The sequence below is a fragment of the Desmodus rotundus genome, chromosome 4, assembly GCF_022682495.2.
Source record: "Desmodus rotundus isolate HL8 chromosome 4, HLdesRot8A.1, whole genome shotgun sequence".
Taxonomy (NCBI): domain Eukaryota; kingdom Metazoa; phylum Chordata; class Mammalia; order Chiroptera; family Phyllostomidae; genus Desmodus; species Desmodus rotundus.
The window spans coordinates 55231373-55252605 of NC_071390.1; the positions used below are offsets into that span (position 1 = coordinate 55231373).

At 39.0% G+C, this 21233-nt stretch overlaps 1 protein-coding gene across 16 annotated transcripts in view; it reads right to left on the reverse strand.

Moving 5' to 3' along the window:
- The window catches only part of KCNMA1 (potassium calcium-activated channel subfamily M alpha 1), a 720350-nt gene that overhangs the window by 20043 nt on the left and 679074 nt on the right, over positions 1-21233 (reverse strand). For all 16 annotated transcript variants that reach the window (XM_053922057.2, XM_024561262.4, XM_071221238.1 and 13 more), the window contains 2 exons: positions 17401-17531; positions 475-669 (listed from right to left, as the gene is read on the reverse strand). In XM_053922057.2, coding sequence (XP_053778032.1) covers positions 475-669; positions 17401-17531 — 326 coding nt within the window. The remainder of the gene's footprint in view (positions 1-474; positions 670-17400; positions 17532-21233) is intronic.

Consider the following 21233-nt stretch of genomic DNA (forward strand, 5'->3'; position numbering starts at 1 on the left):
ACCTGGAGGCTGCCCATGGCCATCTGTGAACTGCAAAAGCTCCTCCTGGGCCATTAATGTGCATTTGGGGTTAAGCAGCCTGGAGCTATGCTAAGACCCTGTAGAAAATGTTCCCAGATTTGACTGCATGTTGGAATCACTTGCTATCTTCTATCTCTTGGTAGAAGATACCCAAGGGGAGTAAGCCACAGGCTTGGAAGCCAGGGCTCCTGATACAATTCCTAACAGAGCCAGTCTTCAGTCTCTTTGAGCCTCCGTTTCCTTAGAGTGTCTGATAGTAGAACCTACATCAAAGGACTGCCATGAGCATCAAAATGAATGTTTACATGTAGAGCATGTACCTGATAAATACTACCTCTTATAGTTATTTACTTTAGAAGGTAGAAAAGACAGATGCTTAGTTTGTCACTGTCTGGCACCTAGTTCATTCGGTCCAAACAGCAGGCTCAGGTAGCCTCTGTGCAGTGCACTCACCCCCAGGTCCGCAAAGGGCCCATCCAGCAGTGCTAACTGGGCCACTCGGCAGCGGTCCCTATTGGCCAGCGTCTGGGGGGTGCTGTAACCCCCGCGAAGAGCGTTCTCCTCTGCAATCAGAGCCTCGAGCTCCGGTGTGGCTCCTCCGGTCACCAGGGTCCGTATCAGGGTAAGGATGTTGTCATTGAAGTATGTCTGGGAAGAGACAGAAAGATGGGGGGGGAGTCCTTTAAGCACATACCCTAAAGTCACGACAACCGACATCCAAATTACAACTTTTCTTGGTATTCCTGTTTAAAGTTCTGGCCTGTCTCTTCAAATAATTTTATGTGGGAAGTGAAAAGACAGCAGCCTCCAATTATTCCATTCTTTTCTCTCTTACTTGGTTTTGCCACAAGAGCCTGACTTTTAAAACTCAATCCAAAGGACTTTTATTAAAGGGCTAAGTCCAAATTGTTGGTGTTTATCATAATTGATGTTACCCAGGATGTACATACTGCTTACATGTGTAATAAAATGCAGGCCTGCCCAGGCTGCTGACTCCAGAAAAGCTGCCCCTGAGGCCCTGTCACCCATGTGCCTGGAAGCCACAATGGCAAAACTTCTGTGTTGAAAGGAGACACCAAGGGCATCATTAAGGCCACAGGCTCAACAACTTATCACACAGGCTTTGATACTGTCCTACCCAGAAGTCAATTAAATATGCCAGAAAAATTTATGATGAGGTGCATGTCCTGGTGTGTGCACTTTTGGTTCTGTTTTTTATATAACCTCAGGAGTCAGAGGCAAACTCAGCTTATTAGGGAAGCTTCCTCTACGTGTATATTTGTCTCACATCTGACATGTAACATGTCTGTCAAGAGTAAAACAATGGGAGTTTTAAAAAAATTAATAGGATGTCCAGTGACAGAGCTCAAAAAGACATCTGTTACCCAGCCTAATTTGGAAAAAATCTCAGTTAAGGGTCTGCATTCCATTCTCCCATGTAAGAAGAAATCAAACAAGCTAAAATCCAACCAAATATTGCCTGTGGCTTTTGAGGATGTATGGACCTTTGGGAGCAGGTTAGGAAAGACAGCTTCATTTTTACTTCAGCAGTTTCTAAGACAGTTTACCTGGCTAAATTGAGTGGGGAACAAATTGGCTAAGGTTTGGTTCTCATCTTGCTTGGTCATTGCTATTTCTATATCTTGGGGAAGTTGCCTAATCTGGGCTTTGATTTTCTCATCGGTAAACTAAGCACAGTCATTAAAATCAAGTTTATATGCAAAGAATTCCATGAGGACTTCCCAGTTCATATGAGAGCTAGTGGGGCTGAGTTCATTTCCTCATTGAAATATTCAAATAATATTCAAGTGACACAGAATTCTAAGAGCAAGGAAACTAGAAGTGTTATTCAGAACCAGTCTGACCATAAGAAAGTGTATACTCTATCAGAGCGCACCTGTGCAGGGCAGAGGCAGAACGAGGATGAGTAAAGGAGAAAATGTTGCTGGTGTGTGTGTGTGTGTGTAATGGTGTATATTTATATCTGTCATGTGACTAGATAGATAACTAGATTGATAGATGATAGATGGATAGATAGATATATGCAGAGTGGTTAAAGGAGAAGGTTCAGACTATGGGTTTAAATGCTGCTCTCACACTTAGTAGCTACATGACCTTAGAAAGTTATTATCACTTTTGTGCCTCAGTTTCATCATCTCAGTTTCATGATAAGAGAGTAATAATACAGTGGTTATAAGGACTGTATAACTAATACATGTGAAGCACTTAGAAAAGTGTGCATGGGAAGCACTGATAAATACTTTTGGCCTAACATCAGAGACCTGGGTCTTTTGATGATGACAGGAGCAGTCAGCTCATTCCCAACCTTCTCTTTATACAAATCTTTTACATTTTTTTGTGGGGCATGGGGTGGAAAGCAAGGCCATTCATTTCATCCTTGAGTCTGCACTTGTCAGTCTGCCTCCAATCTAATGCCCCACTGAGACTCAGGAATGGCTCCATGAGGGTCATGGGGCACTACAACCTGGGATGTGGCTGCAGCACTGGGGCAGACCACCAGAGGCACTCTCGAGTAGGCTCAGGGCACATATACAAACATTTCCAAAGTTTTCCAAAGTAAATCCTCTTCCCCACCATCAGAGAGCTTATCATTAGAAGCTGGAGACCACTCCTGGGCCCTGCCACACATTAAATGAGTTAGCACTGGACACAGAACTTTGGCAAGAGCCTTTGCATTGAAATTACCCTTCTAGATCAAGACTGATGGGGGAGTGTAACAGCAGTCAAGAAGGACAACAGAACACCCATGACCTCGTACACTGAAGAACAGACCTCTACTTGCTCAAATGTAGAGGGGGGAAAAGCAAGCCAAAGAGCCAATGTAAGTATTTTTCAAAAGGGTACCACAGTGTTTATGATATAAAGGAAATCAGTCAAAATTAGAAGAAGTAAAAGAAAAATTTGTTTAGGAATAACAATAATTTTTTAAATATAGAGTATCTTTAACAAATCAAAGATTAGATGATAAGAAAGCTTACTTCATACAATTTACCTAATTGTCATGTACAATATTGAAATTAAAATGGATGTGGTAAGAAATAGTTAAAAGAGTCCAATACCCTTCCATGAAAAACACACTCAACAAACTAAGAATAGAAGGGAACTTCCTCAATCTGATAAAACGCATGCATAAAAAACACATAGCTAACATCAAATTTAATGTTGAAACACTGGATGCTTTCCCTTTTAGATCAGAAACAAGAGGAAAATAATGGCCTTCATCACTTCTATTTAACATAGCACTGGAGGTTCCAGCCAGGCAAGAAGGAAAGAAAAGGCATCCATATCAGAAAGGAATACGTAAAACTGTCTCCATTCTCTGAGAACATAATCTTAAATACACAATATGGGGCTAAAGTAGGTTTACAGTTGTGAATACTCAGAACACAAAATTAATAGAGCTATTATAATAATCTAACCTGCATGTCTTCTTTTCATACAAACAAATGCAAACTTACTTTCCCCCATCCCATATATAAATCCTAGGGAACCCACTAAAATACTATTATAGGTAATGAATAATTCAGCAACTTTGCAGGATACAGAATCAATATACAAAAATCATTTGCGCATCTGTGTACTTTCAGTGAATAAAACAAGGATGAAATTACAAAAACTATCTCAATTAGAAAAGCAATACAAAGAATAAAAATACTTAGTAATAAGTATTAACCAAGGAGGTACAAGACTGGTACTCAGAAAACTACAATATTGCTGTAAATAATTGAAGAAGATCTAAGTAAATGGAAAGGACTTAATATAATTAAGATGGCAATATGCCTCAAAACAAACTAAATAGGCAATCTCTATCAAAATCTCAAAGACCATTTTTTGTAGAAATGGATAAGCTGATTCTAAAATTCATATGAAATTGCAAGTGACCACAAAGCTAAGACAGTCTTGAAAAAAAAATTGGAGGCCTCATATTCTTAATTTTAAAACACACTAAAGTTATTTAATCAAGACAGTGTGATATTGGCATACAGATAGCATCTGGACCATTGGGATAAAATTGAGAATCCAGAAATAAACTCATATCCTTGTGGTCAATTGATTTTGAACAAGGGTGTCAAGGCCATTCTGGAGAAAGACTGTAGCCTGTGAAACAAACGGTGCTACAACAACTGGTGCAGAAGAATAAAGCTGGATTTCTACCTCACACCATGTGCAAAAATTAACTCAGGATAGATAGCAGACCTAAATGTAAGTGTTAAACTATAAGACGCTTAGAAAAAACACAGGAGTAAATCTTTATCACCTTTGATTTGAAAATGGATTCTTTGATATGACACCTAAAACATAAGCAAAAAAAACCCCAAAAAGCAAAAAACCCAGAAAAATTGAAATTCAAAATTAAAAGTATTTTGTGCATCAAAGGACACTCTCCAAGGGTGAAAGGAAAATGTACAAAATGAGAGAAAATATTCCTGAATCATACATGTGATTAGGGTCTAGTACCCAGAATATACTTTCAAAATCTTCCAATTCAACAACATGAAGACAAATCACCTGCTTTTTGAAATGGACAAAAACTTAAATAAACATTTCTTCAAAAAAAAATATGCAAATCATAAACAAACTAATGAAAAGATGCTCACCATCACTAGTCATTAGTCAAATGCAAATTAAAAACATGAGATACCATTCCACACCCACTAGGCTGACTATAATCAAAAAGACAAATGATATTAAGAGCTGGTGAGGCTGTGGAGAAATGGGAACACTAACGGACTGCTGGTGGGAATGTAAAATGACACAGCCCTTTTGGAAAGCAGTCTGGAAATTCTTCGTACGGTTAAACATAGAGTTGCCATATAACCCACCAATTTCACTCCTGTACATACACCCAAGAGAAATGAAAACATGTGGCCATATGGAACTTGTTCGTGGATGTTTATAGCAGCATCATTCATAATAGCCAAAAAGTGAAAATTATCCAAATGTCCATCAATTAGTGAAAGCATAATCAAAATATATGTCCTTGCATGAATATTATTTGGCCATAAAAGGGGGTGAAATACTGATACATGCTCCAACACAGATGAACCTTGAAAACATTCTGCTAAGTGAAAGAAGTCAGTCACAAAAGAATATAATTATATGATTCCATTTATATAAAATGTCCAAAAAGGCAAATGTACAGAGCTAGATAGTAGATTAATGGCTTAGGGTTGGGACAGAGGGATAGTAGGGAATAGCTAAAGGGTATGGGTTTCTTTTTAGAGCAAAGAAAATGTTCTAAAATTGGCCATGGTGATGGCTGTACATATCTGTGATTATACTAAAAGCCATTACATTTAAATAGGTGAATTGCACGATGTTAATTATCTTTCAATGAAGATGTCAAAAAATAGTTAAAAGGTAACTAAACGTGTAATGGCCAAATGTTTATTTGTTAACAAGCAGTAATTAACAATACTGTGTTGTACACTGAAAAATTTAAGTGGGTGGATCTCATGTTAAATGTTCTTATCACAATAAATAAAGAAGCAGTATGCTGTAGAATTGAAATTCACACACACACAATTAGTAAGATGGAAGTAAAACTAAGTTCACTGAAACTACACAGAGAAATATGTAGAGATTTTTTTTCTCTTTCCAGATGTTATATTGATAAATAGCAAGTGTTCACAAATTAAAGTTATAAACCAAATTCAAACAGGTAAAAATGAGCAAGCAAACAAGGAAACAAATGAGCACAGAATGAGTAAGTTTGAGGAACAAAGTGCTTCAGGCCAATACTTATACCTGTAATGTATGAGGTAGATATTGGATTTAAATAATTAAATGAAGAAAAAAGTAACCTAACACAATGCTATATTTTTATTTTTAAGTTTCTCCAGTTGTCTCTCAAATATCTATAACTGTTCACTTCGAACTAGGATGCAATCAAGCCTTGTGCACTATATTTGATTATTGTGGTTTTTTAGTCACTCTTTTTTTAGAAATATTTTATTATTTACTTTCAGGGAGAGGGGAAGGGAAGGAGAAACATCAATGTGTGGTTGCCTCTCTCACGTCCCCTACTGGGGACCTGGTCTGCAACCCAGGCATGTGCCCTGACTAGGAATCGAACTGGCGACCCTTTGGTTCAAAGGCCCATATTCAATCCACTGAACTACACCAGCCAGGGCTAAAAAAATATGCTCTTTTAGCAGCTTTCAATATGTATAGACAATGAAAAAAAAAGTAACCTGATACAATGCTGTATTTTTTTAAAATGCAAGATCAGATTAGCCAGAGACTTCTCTAGATGATTTAAGATCAATGTCAATGGAGTTTTGAAAGGACACAATTATTTCAAAAGTTCTAAATGCAGTTAAATTGTTAATCATTTATGAAGGCAACAGAAATATTTTTGAATTTCTGAGTACCTAAGCATTTACTGATTTACTTTATTCAGAAACAAAAATCAGCTTTCTGGTTACCAGTACTAACAAAGTATATTGAAACTTGAAATTTAAAAAACTGTTAACTGAATGAATGAAAATGTCAAAAGCAATTCTTGAAAGAAAAAAGCAACATAAGATTATCTGTTAATACATCACTATTAAATTATTTTTAAAGTTGTAAAAACAAGGTAGAATAGAGCAAAATGGATATAAAGGCATGTAAATTACTCCTTCTCTATAGGAGGAGGAATCAAGAGCTACTATATTTTCCTAGATATTGACACTTAGAAATTACAATCTCAATTATATTTATAGACTGGTAACCACTAACTACAGTAAAAAATAGAATGCATAGTTTACACGCCAAAAAAGAAAATAAGCATACAAAATATAGTTCATATAACCAGAGATGAATAATAAAATACAATTAACTACATAAGCATACATAAGGCACAATGCAAAATTATAGCATTGTATGTGATATAACTAAACATAGGTGATCTTAATGATAATGTGGCAAATAGTCTCAGACTTGTTCAAAAGCCAAAATCAAGTCAAATGTTACCGTCAGAGACAAAGAGTAACACCAAACAAATAAACAAACAAAAGGTATAGAAAAGTGTATTTCAAGGAAAAATTTTTAAATATTCTATTGAGTTAGCTTTATATTGATAGTTAAAATTTACAATAAAGATATAACTTCTTTATGGACAAAATAATATAACTAAAATATAGAAAACAATTACAGTCAAATAAATTTAGACTAAGTGTGATATTTGAAAGTGATATGGGAAATATCACTGTGCTTCTAGCTTTCACAAATCAAATATACCAAAATATTTTTTTAAATTAAGGATATAATAAGCATGCTTTAGCAGATTTGTATTAAACTTGGTAACATTTTTAGATAGCTTCCAAATAATAAGTATGAAAAAATGGTCAAGGCCCCAAGTATGAAATCTCAATATACATGATATAGTTAAGCTGCACAGTATACATTTTTAAATTAACAAAAATTAATAAATATCCCAACACTACCAAGTTTTTTTTACGTGTCCTAAATAACTATAGATCAAGATGGAAATCAAACTTAGAATATAGAGTATTTAAAATTAGACCTTTGAAAAGAATATATTAAAATGTCATAGGTTAAAGCCAAAGCTACAGAGAGAAATTCAGAGCCTTCAATGTTTTTATTATTAAATATGAAAAATATAATAAATAATGCTAAGCATAAATGAACTTTTTATTATTCCTTTCTATCTAAGAAAAGCAGAAGGATGAAATAATAATGCATCAACTAATGAAACAGCAAGAGGATATTTTGTGAATTGAGAGATACAAGAAATGATTCTTTGAAAAAATAAACAAACCTATGACAAATATAACTGCAACAAAAAAGAAATAAAATTTGAAATAAGAGAGTATAGTGTCATATGTGTTGAGAATGACCCTACTATTCTGCAAGCTGTGTTTAATACCTCAGTCACTGGACATGAGGAAGAATAGCTGCTGCTTTTCAGCAGAAAGCAAGGTACTCATAGTCTACAGAGAGACAGAGAAGATCATTTGGGAAAAAAAAAGAGAGAGAAAGAACTTCCATGTTCCCTAACACAAACTGGACATTATAATGTCATATTTTTTAAGTAAAATTTTTAAGTATGATAAATGCCCAATTATAGATTCAGCTGAACTTTTTAAAAACTTGATATAATCATGCTAAATTTCCCATAGAAACAGCTTATAAAATTGTCCTTCCATGTATTATAATAAATATTGAAGATTTCAAACTAAACATTATAGACAATATTAACAATTGGAAGGTCAGTCAACCAGAATGGATTAATGACAACCATAGCCTAGTAGTTATGAGACCAGTCTTATAGCAGAAGATGGCAAATTCGCCCCTTGGGCTAAATCTGATTTGTCCCTTGTTTTTTTAAATAAAGTTTTATTGGGACCTAGACCATTTGTTTACTAACAAGTATTTGTGCTGTAATAGCAGAGTTGAGTAGTTTTGAGGGAGTCTGTATGGCTTTCAAAAGCCTGAGATATTCATCATCTTTTTTAAAAAAAAGATATTCATCATCTTTAAAATTTGCTGATCCATTCCTAATAAATGATCACACACCATGGGGAAGACATATTTATTCAACATACTATTTAGGAAAAACTGGCTATCTGGGAAAAAATTTTTCAACATTATAGCAATGATTAAATAAATAAATAAATAAATAAATAAGATAGGCTTACATGACTTACATCACACAGATACTTATATTATGCTTCCGGAGACTATTAACTGGCATGGTAACAATTATATGATATACTATTAAAATATTCAAAAGAGCAGGATCCAAAAAAAGTGATCTAAAATTCATGTCAAAAGTACAGACCTCAACTGTACTCAGTACTCTAAAGTTTTACTTGATGATAGAATCCCAATTGATTTGTATTCTTTCCTATAATTCAATTTATTTTATGTATTTTTTACTGTGGAAAAATATTTATTTTAAATTTCTAAAAAAGGAAGTAAATGAAATTTATACAACTCAATAGCAAAATAAATCTGATTAAAATTGTGCAAACAAACTGAACAATAATTTTTCCAACGAAGACATACAGATGGTCAACAGGTACAGGAAAATGCGCTCAGCATCACTAATCATCAGGGAAATGCAAATCACAATCACAATGAGATGTCATCTCACACCTGTCAGAATGACCATTGTCAACAAGATAAGAAATAACAAGTGTTGGTGAGTGTGTGGAGAAAAGGAAAACTTTGTACTGTGGGTGGGAATGTAATTTGGTGCAGCCACTATGGAAAATAGCATGGGGTGCCTCAAAAATTGCTTGTAGCAGAACTACCATAGGATACAGCATTTCCACTTACGTGTATGTCCTATGGAAAAAAAATCACTACCCTGAGGAGTTATTTTCTGTACCCCAATGTTCACTGCAGCATTATTTATAATATCCAAGACAGGGAAAACAACCTATAAATCAACACATAAATGGATAAATAAAATGTGGTATATAAACAGAATGGAATATTCAACCAAGGAAACTCTGCATTTGCAACAACATGGGCGAATCCTGAGAGCATTACGCTAAGTAAAATAAGTCAGAGAAATACAAATACAATATAATCTCACTTACATGTGAATCTAAAAAAACTGATCTCATAGAAACAGAACAGATCGGTGGCTGCAGGAGTGGGAGGTGGGGGTGGGGGTGGGGTCAGGGAAATGGGTGAAGGTGGTCAAAAGACACAAACTGTCAGCTATGGTGTGGGTAATGTCTGGGGACGTAATGTGTAGCGTGGTGAGTACAGTTAGCAACATATAGTTACCGTATATGTGAAAGCTGCTAAAAGAGTAGATTCTTAAATTTCTCACCCCTCAAAAAACTCTAATTATGTGAGGTGATGGGTATGTTAATTAATCTTATTGTAATAATCATTCTGCAATATATACATATATCAAATGATTATTTTGTATACTGTAAACTTACATAAAGTTGTAAGTCAATTATATCTCAATAAAACTGAGGGGAAAGGGAAATAAATGTTATAAATAGGGGAAAAAATGTAGCCACAAACAACCTCATAAAAATAGAGCTAACTATTTAACTGATTTCAGAATACCTGATAGTTCTTTTGTTCAGAGAGCACTTTTTAAGCATAAAAACTATTGATGAATGCAAAAAACAAAACAGGCATACATGATTACACACAAATTAAAATCTGAGATACTTCAAAACTGTCACAAACACAACTGAAGAGCCTCCTAGGGAAAATGATGGAGCTCGGTGAGATGGCACCGGCACACCAGTCGTGGTCAGGTGACGCGTACAACTGTTTCTGGGGGTGACCTGGTGGTGTGTATCAAGAGCTAGAAAAATGTTAAAAACCCAGCACGTTTACCTCAAGACAGTAAGTTGCTTCTTGTTCACAGATTTATGCGCAATAATGTTTATCGTGGGGTCAATTATTGTTACAACAAAAAATTAACAAGTGAAGTACCCCACAAAGATAATGGTTAAGTAGATTCTAGAACATCTGTATGTTGGTGTCTCATGAAGTCCTATGGAGGTTTTGCAAATCCTGAGACCTGAGAATATGACATGATTAAATGCTCTGGATTAAATACTAACTGAGAAAATAAACGAGAAAACCAAAACATAAAACTAGATGATTCCAGATTTATCTACTCAAATGGAAGGAAATAGAACAAAATATTAGCTATGCTTGTCTTTGGATGTTGGGAATATGGTTCACTTAAGTTTTCTTCTTTTTGTGCTTCTCTGCTTCCCAAATTTTCCACATGAGTATGAATAACTGCTCTAATGAAAACACGGTCAATGATGTTTAAACAACGAACACTGTAAGTTCTGCTTTGCAATGATAAGTCTAGAAGGTTACTGTTTTGTCAGATCTTTAGGATTTGACCTTAACATGTTTCCCCTACTGAAAAAGCATAATCGTTTTGATCAATCAGTTGCTGACATATATTGAGCACCTTCTAATCCCTGGCTCTTGGTTTGGCTTATAATGTGTGCTATTCAAAAAGTGTGTCACTTTCAAAATTGTCTTCAATGAGGATAATTTCAGGGTGGGCTGCAGGGTTTCACAGGTGTCTGTATATCTCTGGAACAGAACTCTGGACCCAATTCTCTGTCCTCTTCTCTGGCACTGTATGTATTCCAGATCTCGCCCCTCCAGGTCTCCACGGGGGCATCGAAGTGCAGCGCTGTGGGCAGCACCATGTGCTGCAGGAGGGGACAATGATGACTTTCTGTCTGCAGAGCACTCTGGCTCCTATTTTGATGCCTCAGTATTCATCTGCAGAGACCTACTTTGAGCATTGCACATGGGTGTGCTCTGAGCGTGTGTCAAGGTCTCTTGTGATCTTAGTACCTTGGTGGAAAAACAGTGATCCCATGAAAAAGGATGTCCAATGGTGACATTGGAAGTCACAAATTGTTTTATGTTGTCACTCACAGAGCACACAGTGGCCTGAAATTAAGCACTAAATCCAGGGCTTTCTGCACAGGAAGTGGCCATTTCAGAATCATGCAGTGAATCTAGTGCTGGGACTTCAAAGGCCAATTGTCAAAGACTATTTATTCATGTGGAGTGTGTGCCAGCTAAAACATCTTGTCCACAAGTCTCTTTTCTGGGTTAACAGAAATGCTAGAATTGAAAACAATTCTAAAGGGCGGACTGTAATATGTGTGTGTGATCCTTTGCCTCCTATGTGTTTGTACTCATAGTCTTCTCTGGACCTTCCCATGGCGTGCTCTCCACACCTGTGCTAGAAGCCTTGTGAGGGGCTCTTGCATGGAACCTCCAACCCTGGCAAGACTAGTCTCCAGGGATGCTTTGGACAAAGCCCTTTGCTATGGCACTTGCTGTGTCAAATGGACATAGAGGAGCTTATGAAAACTCAGTTAGGGTCCTGGTCTGTGCTTGGAATCAGAAGACCTGAGTGGTCTAAGGAGCATGGGCATCCCTCTTCCCACCAGCAAGGTCAGGGAAGCCTTTTTTCTAAGTAAGGCAACATGGCACTCCTGATGTACAGACTTCAGAATTCAGCTAGCATGGTTTTAAACCCCCGCTTTGTCGTTCAATAGCTATAACAATGGAAAAGTTGCTAACTTTTTGGGTTTTTTTTTCTGTGCCTCGGATTCTTCCTGCATATAACAGGAATATTAAGAAGAACAGACCCCTCAAAATACCAAACCCATCTTATAGGATAGAGTTAAATGAGATACTTTGGGTAACTTGATACATGATGAATACTCAATAAATGGTAGCTTATAAAAAGAACAACCGACTAACCATGCAACTAATTTAGAAAATTCCCTTTTCCCTGTGCCTCTGTGTTCTCATCTCTAATACCAGAGAGCTGGCCAACATCACACATGGGATCCCCTTGGCCTCCGAATTTTCATGATTCTCTGATCCTGTAAGTACAGCAGGAGGCACTGAGGAAACTGAAAAAAAACACTGGGAAAGGACCAACTACCTGCAACAGGAACCCCGAGTCTGCAGCGCCATCTAGTCTGCTCTGTAGACGCCCCTCTGCACGGTTTGTCTTCAACTCTCCGGAGTGTCTTCCTCTTTTTATTTTTTTAAAGTATAATTACCAGAGCTTATGTTTCACAGTTAATGCTGTCAAGCCTTTTAAACTAATTGGTCTTTTATAGAAAATTTAACTGAAAATTAACACATCTTTTAATAACATTGCCTTAACTTTAATGGCACTTTGCCTTTCGTTTATAATTGCTCTAAAATTGTCATTTTCCATGTCATAGCTGCCATTTTTTATATTTCCTAGTTTTCATGGTGTAGATTTTTATTTTTAGTATTTTCTTTCATGAGGCATGAGAACTATTTGATTTTTTTCAACGCTGGGTCTGGCCTGATGTGACAGCAGTGGCATATTCTGAGTCCCACAGAAGGTAGTGCTGTTTGCCACGCTGACGCCGATGCTGGCTCTGTGCTTGGGATGGAGGAGTAATGTGTTTATTACCTTACCTCACATGGCACTGGCTTAGCATGGGCTAACTGAGAACTTGGTCCACTCTATAACACAGTGCAGGGGTTCGGCCTTTAATGCAAGGACAATTAAGAGGGTAAATCATGTTCATCCACCTTCTCAAGGTCACATTTGCCAGTGGCATCATAAGGATGCTGGCAGTGTCCAAAAGAAGGTGCATCCTCTAAGCAAGACTGAAGTGTCTAAGCTCAGACTTAAAACTTGACCAGGTGTGATCTTTGAACACGGAATACATGGAGTGGCTGATGGCCTTGCCTGTCTGACTGCTTCTTGTATGTCCCTCTCTCATATCTACCATGTTCCAACCACAATGGTCTTCACCTACTTCCTCAGAAAAAAACCAGCTCAGCACTGCTTTCCAGCCCTTGCTCTTTCTTTCGTCTGGGAAAGCTCGTCACCCTCATCTCTTCTTCTGATTTTTCAGTGTCAGTTTCAAAGTTACTGCCTGAGACAGCTTGACTCTGATCACTTCAGCTGTGACAGGTCTCCTTACCCATTCGTACTACGTCACATGCTTCAGATCAGCTATCCCCACTTGGCAGTCTTCATTCACTTACATAGTTACTATTACCTACATAGCTACTGCCCACTGGAATGAAAGTTCAAACAACATGAGGGCAGGGTCTTCATTTGTCTTCTTCACTGCCAAATCCCCAGCATGGAAAAGAGTGCCTAGCATTTAGTAAGTGCCCAAAAATGATTAATTGATTAAAATTGATATTAAAATTAATAACAATAAGTACATACAGAGCTTGTCATGTGCTAAGTTCTGCACTAATCACTTTACAATCTTAACTCATTTAGTTATCTCAATGACCCTATGATGTAGGTACTATGATCACCCCATTTTAAAGGTAAGAATACCGAGGCACAGAGAGGATAAGGTAACAGAGACAGTAAACGGTGATGCTGGGATCTGCATCCAAGCAGTTTGGCTCTTGAGTCTGAGACTGCTCTTTCTAGGGAGGGTCCCAGTGGAACTTAAATTGAAGGTGAGGGTAGGGGGACGTGATAGTTGTGTGGAGAGAAATCTGAATCCTCAGGTGCTTGCTTCAGCTCTAACTACAGAGAGGCTTTTTTTTTTTCATTGTTGTGTGTGTGTGAGAGAGAGAGAGCAGCAAGCCAGTATTCTTTAAAACACATTGTTTAGTTGTGATCTTCTTAGAGGCATATACCCATAAGCACAATTATTCCCTCTTGTCACGTGTTTCTGCTGTTGATTTGCAGGAGAAAGCCATGAGGCCATGCTGGAAACATCTCTATCTGTTCCAGGATTGCCTGTGATGAATCAAAACATTATTTTTTTTAACAGATGAAGCAGTAAGCAGCAGGAGTTGAGTTATAAAGGACAATGTTCAGGGAATGTTTAGACACATGATTAAATGGCAATTCTGGAAGGAGTGCTAGAAAGAGGAGATCATCAACATCTAAAGAGGCGTGTGTGTGTGGATGTTGTGATGTTGCTTGTAAGTGAAGGCCTGAGATGGAAGCTCACCGCTGGCTCCTGCTGCTTGGAGGAGTCTCACTTTCTCAGTTTATATTTCTGCCCCTCTTTTAGTTCCTCCTAATTACTGCCTTGGTCCTTGACTGCCTCCTTTTTTATTAAGTAAATTTAGGGTTGGGGATTGCAAAGAAATAGTGTGCAAGATTTTATCAGAAGGTGTAGATCCAATTGGATCTGTTGAACCAGACCCAGTTCAAGACTTCACTGTGAAACTTGCTCATCCTGGCAATGATAACAAGGTCTGGAATTGGATAAGCATTTTGGTTAAAGATTTGAAAAGTTACTATCAGTGGATCAGTTAAATATATGTCTTGCTTCAATACTTAGACTAACTTTATTCACATTATTTCCCAAAAGATCAGATACTATAGCTGAAGTGCCTCTCACAGTTCCAGGCCCTCAATGAATGTTGCTGATGATGATAATTATAATGACAGTTACCAGATTTCTGATACTCTTTTCTCCCAGGCTGGAATTCAGAAGACATGCTGCACACAGACTTGTATCTACACATGCCCTAGCTATCCTCCCCCAAATATTTTGGTTACATTTCAAAGGAGATTAGAGATGGCTTTAAAAAAATTCAAACCAAGTTACTTTGATTTCTCATCTGAGTTTCCAAGAGCTGACTCCCTCATGCTACTGCAGACAGCTGTGCAACTCAAATCCAGGTGTGCCCACCCAGCCTTCCACCCATGGCCACTAGGTATCCCATTGGCCCTAGAGAGCTGACATTCTCTGGTGCTCAAAACCAGTTTTATTCCTTGGAACCAGGGCTGGCTTCATGGGTGTGTGGCCTATGCAGTCGCCCAGGGCCCATGCTCAGAAGGACCCCTTACTTGGTTTACTACTCAGCTGCTACCATTTCAAAATTCTTCATAATTTATGAAAAAGTGACCTTAAAAATTATGTAGTTGGTTCTGCCTGAAATATACTGAATGCCTGATATGTGCAAACATAAATAATTTTATAAATTTCAGTTAAAAATTTAATAATGTATTTGCAATTCTGAAAATTGTACTATAAACAGTTTAATAATCTCTTAGTGAGAAGAGCCTTCTGCAATCTCTCTGATTAGGATCAGAAGTAAAGTGAAATTTTTAAAGACATAAATTACAGAAATCTGTTGGAAACTGAATTTGGAGACTCTAAGGACCATTTTAAAAAATATGTCAGGGTAACAAGATATCCTCTAGCTTTTATCATTCCTTTAAGCCTTGTTGAGGAGTTTGCCCAAACTGAGCCCTGCATCTCTAGCAGGTAGAAAGGTCAGGCTCAGCATCCTCAGGCCATCAGGAAGATCACAAGACCTGGGAAACCAAAAGAACCCTTCCTTAGGGACCCATTGCCTTTCCTTCTTGGCTTGGGAAGAAATGGTTATGGCACAGAGCCCAGTTAGCGTTAATTAAGATGAATGTTGTTTCCTAATTATTTTTAAATCCATAATTCCGATTTTTAACTAAGATATACTTGTAGTTGGACTACATTCAGGAATACAGAATAACCTAAATTAGTCTTAAAAAGCTTTATGTTTTTTCTTTCTTCAAATAGAAGTCCTTTTGGGATTTTCTTTAATGAATAGATGAGAATAATGCATAATTAGCATATCAATTGTTGTTTAACACATTCAGGAGAATAGTCTTCTGAAGCTCTTTAAGAAATGTATGTGTATAAAACTCACTGAGCTATGTTTATGACTTTAATGTGGTCAATAAAACTCTTTTTCATGGATTCTCCAAAAGTCAGTATTTATCCAGCCTATGTCTATATTTTTGAAAGTTGTGAACTTGAAAATTCCAAAATCAAGAGGCTTTTCTATATAATAAATACAGACACTCAGTAGGAACACATCACAATCCCCAGGTTATGACCCATTCTAGTGTCTGCTTTTGCCTTTTATAGTTCAGGATGGCTCTGTTAAACTGGGGGCTACTTTTTAATTGTTCTTTGGTTTTGGTATCAAAAGTGAAACAGAAATGCACATCAAGTTACAGAAGAAATCAAAGATGCTTTTCATCCTTTGGCTACCACCCAAGTCCTTCCCTGCAGCAAAGAACAGGCCAGGCCTGGCCCTCATGTCTGGTCCTCTCCCAAGACTTATGTCTCAGTGACTGGCAGCAACCTAGAGTCCCCTTTGAAACTTTGTTGTCTTTCACCTTTGGTTCATACACAATCTATTCCCAAGTCTGTTCGATTTTACGGACAAATGCCACACAAATCCATCCACCTCCCTCCTGCTGTGCAGCTCTATCCTAGTCTGAGCTAGAGAGCCTCTTACTCAGACTTCCGGCTGTCGTCTGGCCTCCGGAACCGTCCTTCACACCCCAGCCGAGGCAGTCCTTCTAGAACATAAACCTGATCACAACACTTTCCAGCTCAGAACCCTTTGATGCCTCCTCATTGCTCTAAAGAAAAAGACCGAAACCATGAAAATGTGTCCGAGGTCTTGCGGGTCCAACCTTGCCTCCTCCCCGCTTTTCCCTCTCTCACTCAGGCCCAGCCACACAGGCTTTGTCCAGCTTCCTTCAGACTCTCAGGTTCTACCCCCACAGGCCTTTACATTTGCTTTCCTTCTTCCAGGGATGCTTTTCTCCACAAAATCTGCCCTCTTTAGTGCTCAGGTTTTGACATAAAATGTGTATGATGTTTTTATGGAATCTCCCTCTGATCCAGAGACCAGGTCAAGTACTCACTTATATTTATCCACAGCCTTCCTTGCACCTTTAAGAATTTATAATCCAATGTTTATTTGCATGATTGTTTGATGCACATTGGTATCCTCTTCCAGACCATGAGCTTTGCATGGTCACACCCTTCACTGTAGCCCAAACTCCAGCCCCGTGCCTCTGCTGTAGGAGGTTGGAGGAGCTCCACTCCCCATCCTGCACCCACTCACCGCACTCATGAGCGAGTCCAGGACGCTGACGGCAAATGCTGTCCCGCATGCAAACGGCTGCGTGAGGTACAGTTCTGTGTCGGGGTCATCGTCATCGTCTTGGTCCAAAAACTGAACATTAGTATCATTCACTAGAAAAAGCATAAAATAAGAATTAGCTCAAAATACCAAACACAGGCAGCAAAGCCAGAGAAAGAGCAGGCTGCTGGTTTAGAAGAAACACTGAAGTCACTGGAAAGGAGAGAAAAGCATGGGAGAAGCAGGGGATGGATCTGGGGGCGGGGGTCAGTGGGACTCAATGGACTGCTCCTATGTGATTACTCAAGTTTCCCAGGCCCGGAGAGCAATAACTTCAAGCAGGCTTGCCCCATGGCAGGCTGCGGGAGGACTAGGAGACAGTGCTGGTCAGTCCTTTGGTATACTTTTAGAATCATGACCCCGAAAAACACCCTGAAGTGTTTTTTTGGTAGCCAAGTCCTTTGAGAGATGGACATATTTCAAGGATGAGTAGCCACGATTAGCCATGCTGGTTTAGCCACAAGGAAAAGAAAGCAATTTATCGAGAGTGAAGAGCAACTGACTGGGAGCACAGCAGAGGCAAAGAACAAGGAATTCACCCACAGGCACAGCCCACACCCTGCCTGAGGATTGGCCTGGGGAGTGGTGGTGTCACCAGCCCTAATTCTGGGCCCACACCCAACAGGCTCTGGTTATTAGAAAGGTGACCCCATTTGGGATGTTTCCCAGCTGTTTGCTGACAAAGACTTGCTCTGCATCCCAAGGTGCCCACGTTCTCCCTTTCCTCTTCTGAATAGCTCAGTCTTTTCTACACTTTACCTTAAGCAGATGCAACATTTGATGCTGTGTTTTGTTTCCATCTGAGGATTCCTCAATGACTGCTCTGGCACACATGTGCAGACTGATTGACTGTATCACTGAGATGTCTTTAACTTATTAAAAATGAAATGACAAATTAATTTCCATTCTGTTCTTGACTTCAGAAAGAATCAGCTTTGCAGAGCAAGTAATGGGTGGGGGAAGTGTGTGGTTGGGGGAAAATAAGTGCTCATGATTTCTGGAATAATTATCATGCTTTTAGAAAAAGAATAGATGAGGTTCCCTTTTTTCTGATCCCCTTCTAAATGTATCAGCAGCTAATTCTCTTTCCTAGAGTTATTGTTTTAATTGTTTTTTTGAAAAGTAACTTTTTGGATAACATTTTTTCTAACTTTTGTTTGTTTATTATGTGAGGCAGAATAAATGATAGTAGGGTAAAAAGCTAGACATGGAATTATTTTTAAATGACACTTTCCCTAGAGAAAGATTCTAATGGGGAGAAATCTTTGCTCTGTTCTTCCAAAGTTTATCACGTCTGGGTCCCCCCAACTGTTGCAGCAGCACTTGCATCACAGGCTGGAGGGTGAAAGTGCAAAATGCAGGATCTGACACTAACTCCCTTGGACAAAGTTCTTCATCACTGCACACTTTAGTTTCTCTCTCTCTGTAAGACGGGGGAGATAACAGCAGCTCTCGTGAGGTTGTCAGGACACTCCTATGAGATTTTGCTTGGTGAGCCTGGCCCTGCACTTGATGTTAGCTGCTCTCAGGATTGCCTTCCTGACATTAAACGTTCTGTGCACCCACTACATTATAGAAATTCCCAGCCTCCTTCCACCCCTCTCAGAAGCCCATAAAGCCATCCTCATGGATCTTACTAGGATCAACTTGTATCTTTCCCCTCCTCCATCCACTTACCCAAAAGCATGCTGTTGGCCACAGTTTAGTCTTCCTGCTTTGTGAATCAGAAAATGTGAATCAGACCAACATGCAGAGGATGTGGTTTTAATAATTTGTAATAGCCAAGGAAGCCCTGTGCACTGACACTCCAAGATGAGAAGCATTTGTGACCCTTTTTCAAGATGATGAGGAAGGGTTGGTACTAGACTTCGAGGGGAAGTAGCCCCAACTAGGGAGAGATAACTCTAGATTTTCAGTGAGTTAGGGATCTGAGTCATTGGGAACGAACTCCAGGGCACCAGCCAGGGTTCAGTGAAGACCCTGTGTGATGTTCGGGGTCACTCAGTCTTCACCCAGTGAAGACCCTGTGTGCTGTGTGTTACCCTAACCCTACTTCACAGAGCAGTCATTATTGGGTGCTAAGAGGTGATTAAAACAATCACCCCAATATGTATGAGGTCAAATACAACTGGGAAACAGGCCGGTTTAACACCTTTAAAGATTTTTCTTCTTATGGGACTTCTAGGGGGTCTTTGACCCACAGACCTCCATTGGGACTCTCCAAACAGATGAAGACTGGAATATACTACAGTTTAAAAGAACTATTCGACCTCAGCATCCTCTGTGATTTTCAAAAGGCATTTTACTCACTTGGCATAATACAGAATACATCTCAGAACATATAGTAGGTAAATAGTAAATATTTGCAGGAACACAGGGAGGGGATGCAGTCAGAGGACAACGGTATGATTGCCAAAGATGGTCTGACCTCTAGAAAAAATGGGCTTCAGACAGAAGGTAAAGGTGATGGGAACACACAGGAACATGGAAGGTTCTCTGAGCTAGTGGAAGATATTAGCTTCCATAATTGAAGACATGACCCTCTGATGAGGAGCAGAAACTTCAAGAGATCCCAGGATGCTCGTCAAATGCCTGAATTGTTGCCTCTGATTTGGGGCACCAAGCCTCTTCTTTTCTCTTCTACTAATCAAGATATCTTAGCTAGCTGGCAGCACACAGATCCCAGGCAGAAAAAGAAATTCCTGGCACTGATGATTCTGAAATGCTTCTGAACATTCTTGAGATGGAGACGTTAGAATGGATTTTTCAACCAGAGGTCTGGGCTGCACAAGCTCCCGGGGTCTCCTACAACACTAAGGTTCTCGGGAGAGTAGTCCCGAAACCTAGGCTTTTAGCCAACTTCACTAAACATGAAAAAGACACCTCTTCTACTGCTGGAAACAAAAAATAGTGTGCTACTCCTTGACCTGAGTGAATCTGTCCTGATAAATAGCTACGTCTACAATAATGCAGTGCTGAGTGGTGGACAATTTATTCCTCAGTTTCTAGACACCTCGCAAGCAAGATTACTGTGTTAAAAGCTGCTCTCTTATTTTGAAATATATTTTGGGGCCTAGAAAATGGCATGTTAGTTTCATTTGTGAGTCATTGGAAGGCAAGTGCTCCCTACTTCTCTATCCACCCCTCCGTCAAGCAGCACTTTCACTGTCTCTATTTAGAAGATCAATCCCCAGGTCTGAGACCTGCTGCTGATGGGTGCCTTTCATGGAGTTATTAACCAAGTTGTGGGGAATCGTGGAAGGGCTTGACAAATGCAGTCATGACCGAGCCCTTCATCTTCCTGATGAGTCCACTCCAAATGTCCCCAAGAAGGCTCTGAGCCAGCAGGGTGGGGGTCAGAGCTCAGGGATGTGTCCCAGTGGCTGCTAACCTCATCCTTGGCACCCTTCCTGAAATCTGACTTTGGAAAGAAAAGGTCCTCTAGGAGCCGGTTGCTTTTATGGCTTCAGAACCAGAGCTTCTGAAAAAGGGCCTAGTACAAAAAAATAAGGCAAATAAAGTCAGAATAAAGGAAAATAAACAGCTGGAGGGAAGGCACCATCTTATGTTTCTTATCTTAAAATTTTTATATTTCTCCTTTGGCTTCCTCTGAGAGCTGTGAAGACATGTCAGTCAAACTGACAGTGTGTTGGAAGAGGAATATAAGGGAGAAGGCGGGAGAGCAGGGGGACACATGGAAAAGAAAAAAAAAGGGCCCAGGCCAAAGAAAATGAATTAGAGAAAAGATGCTTTGA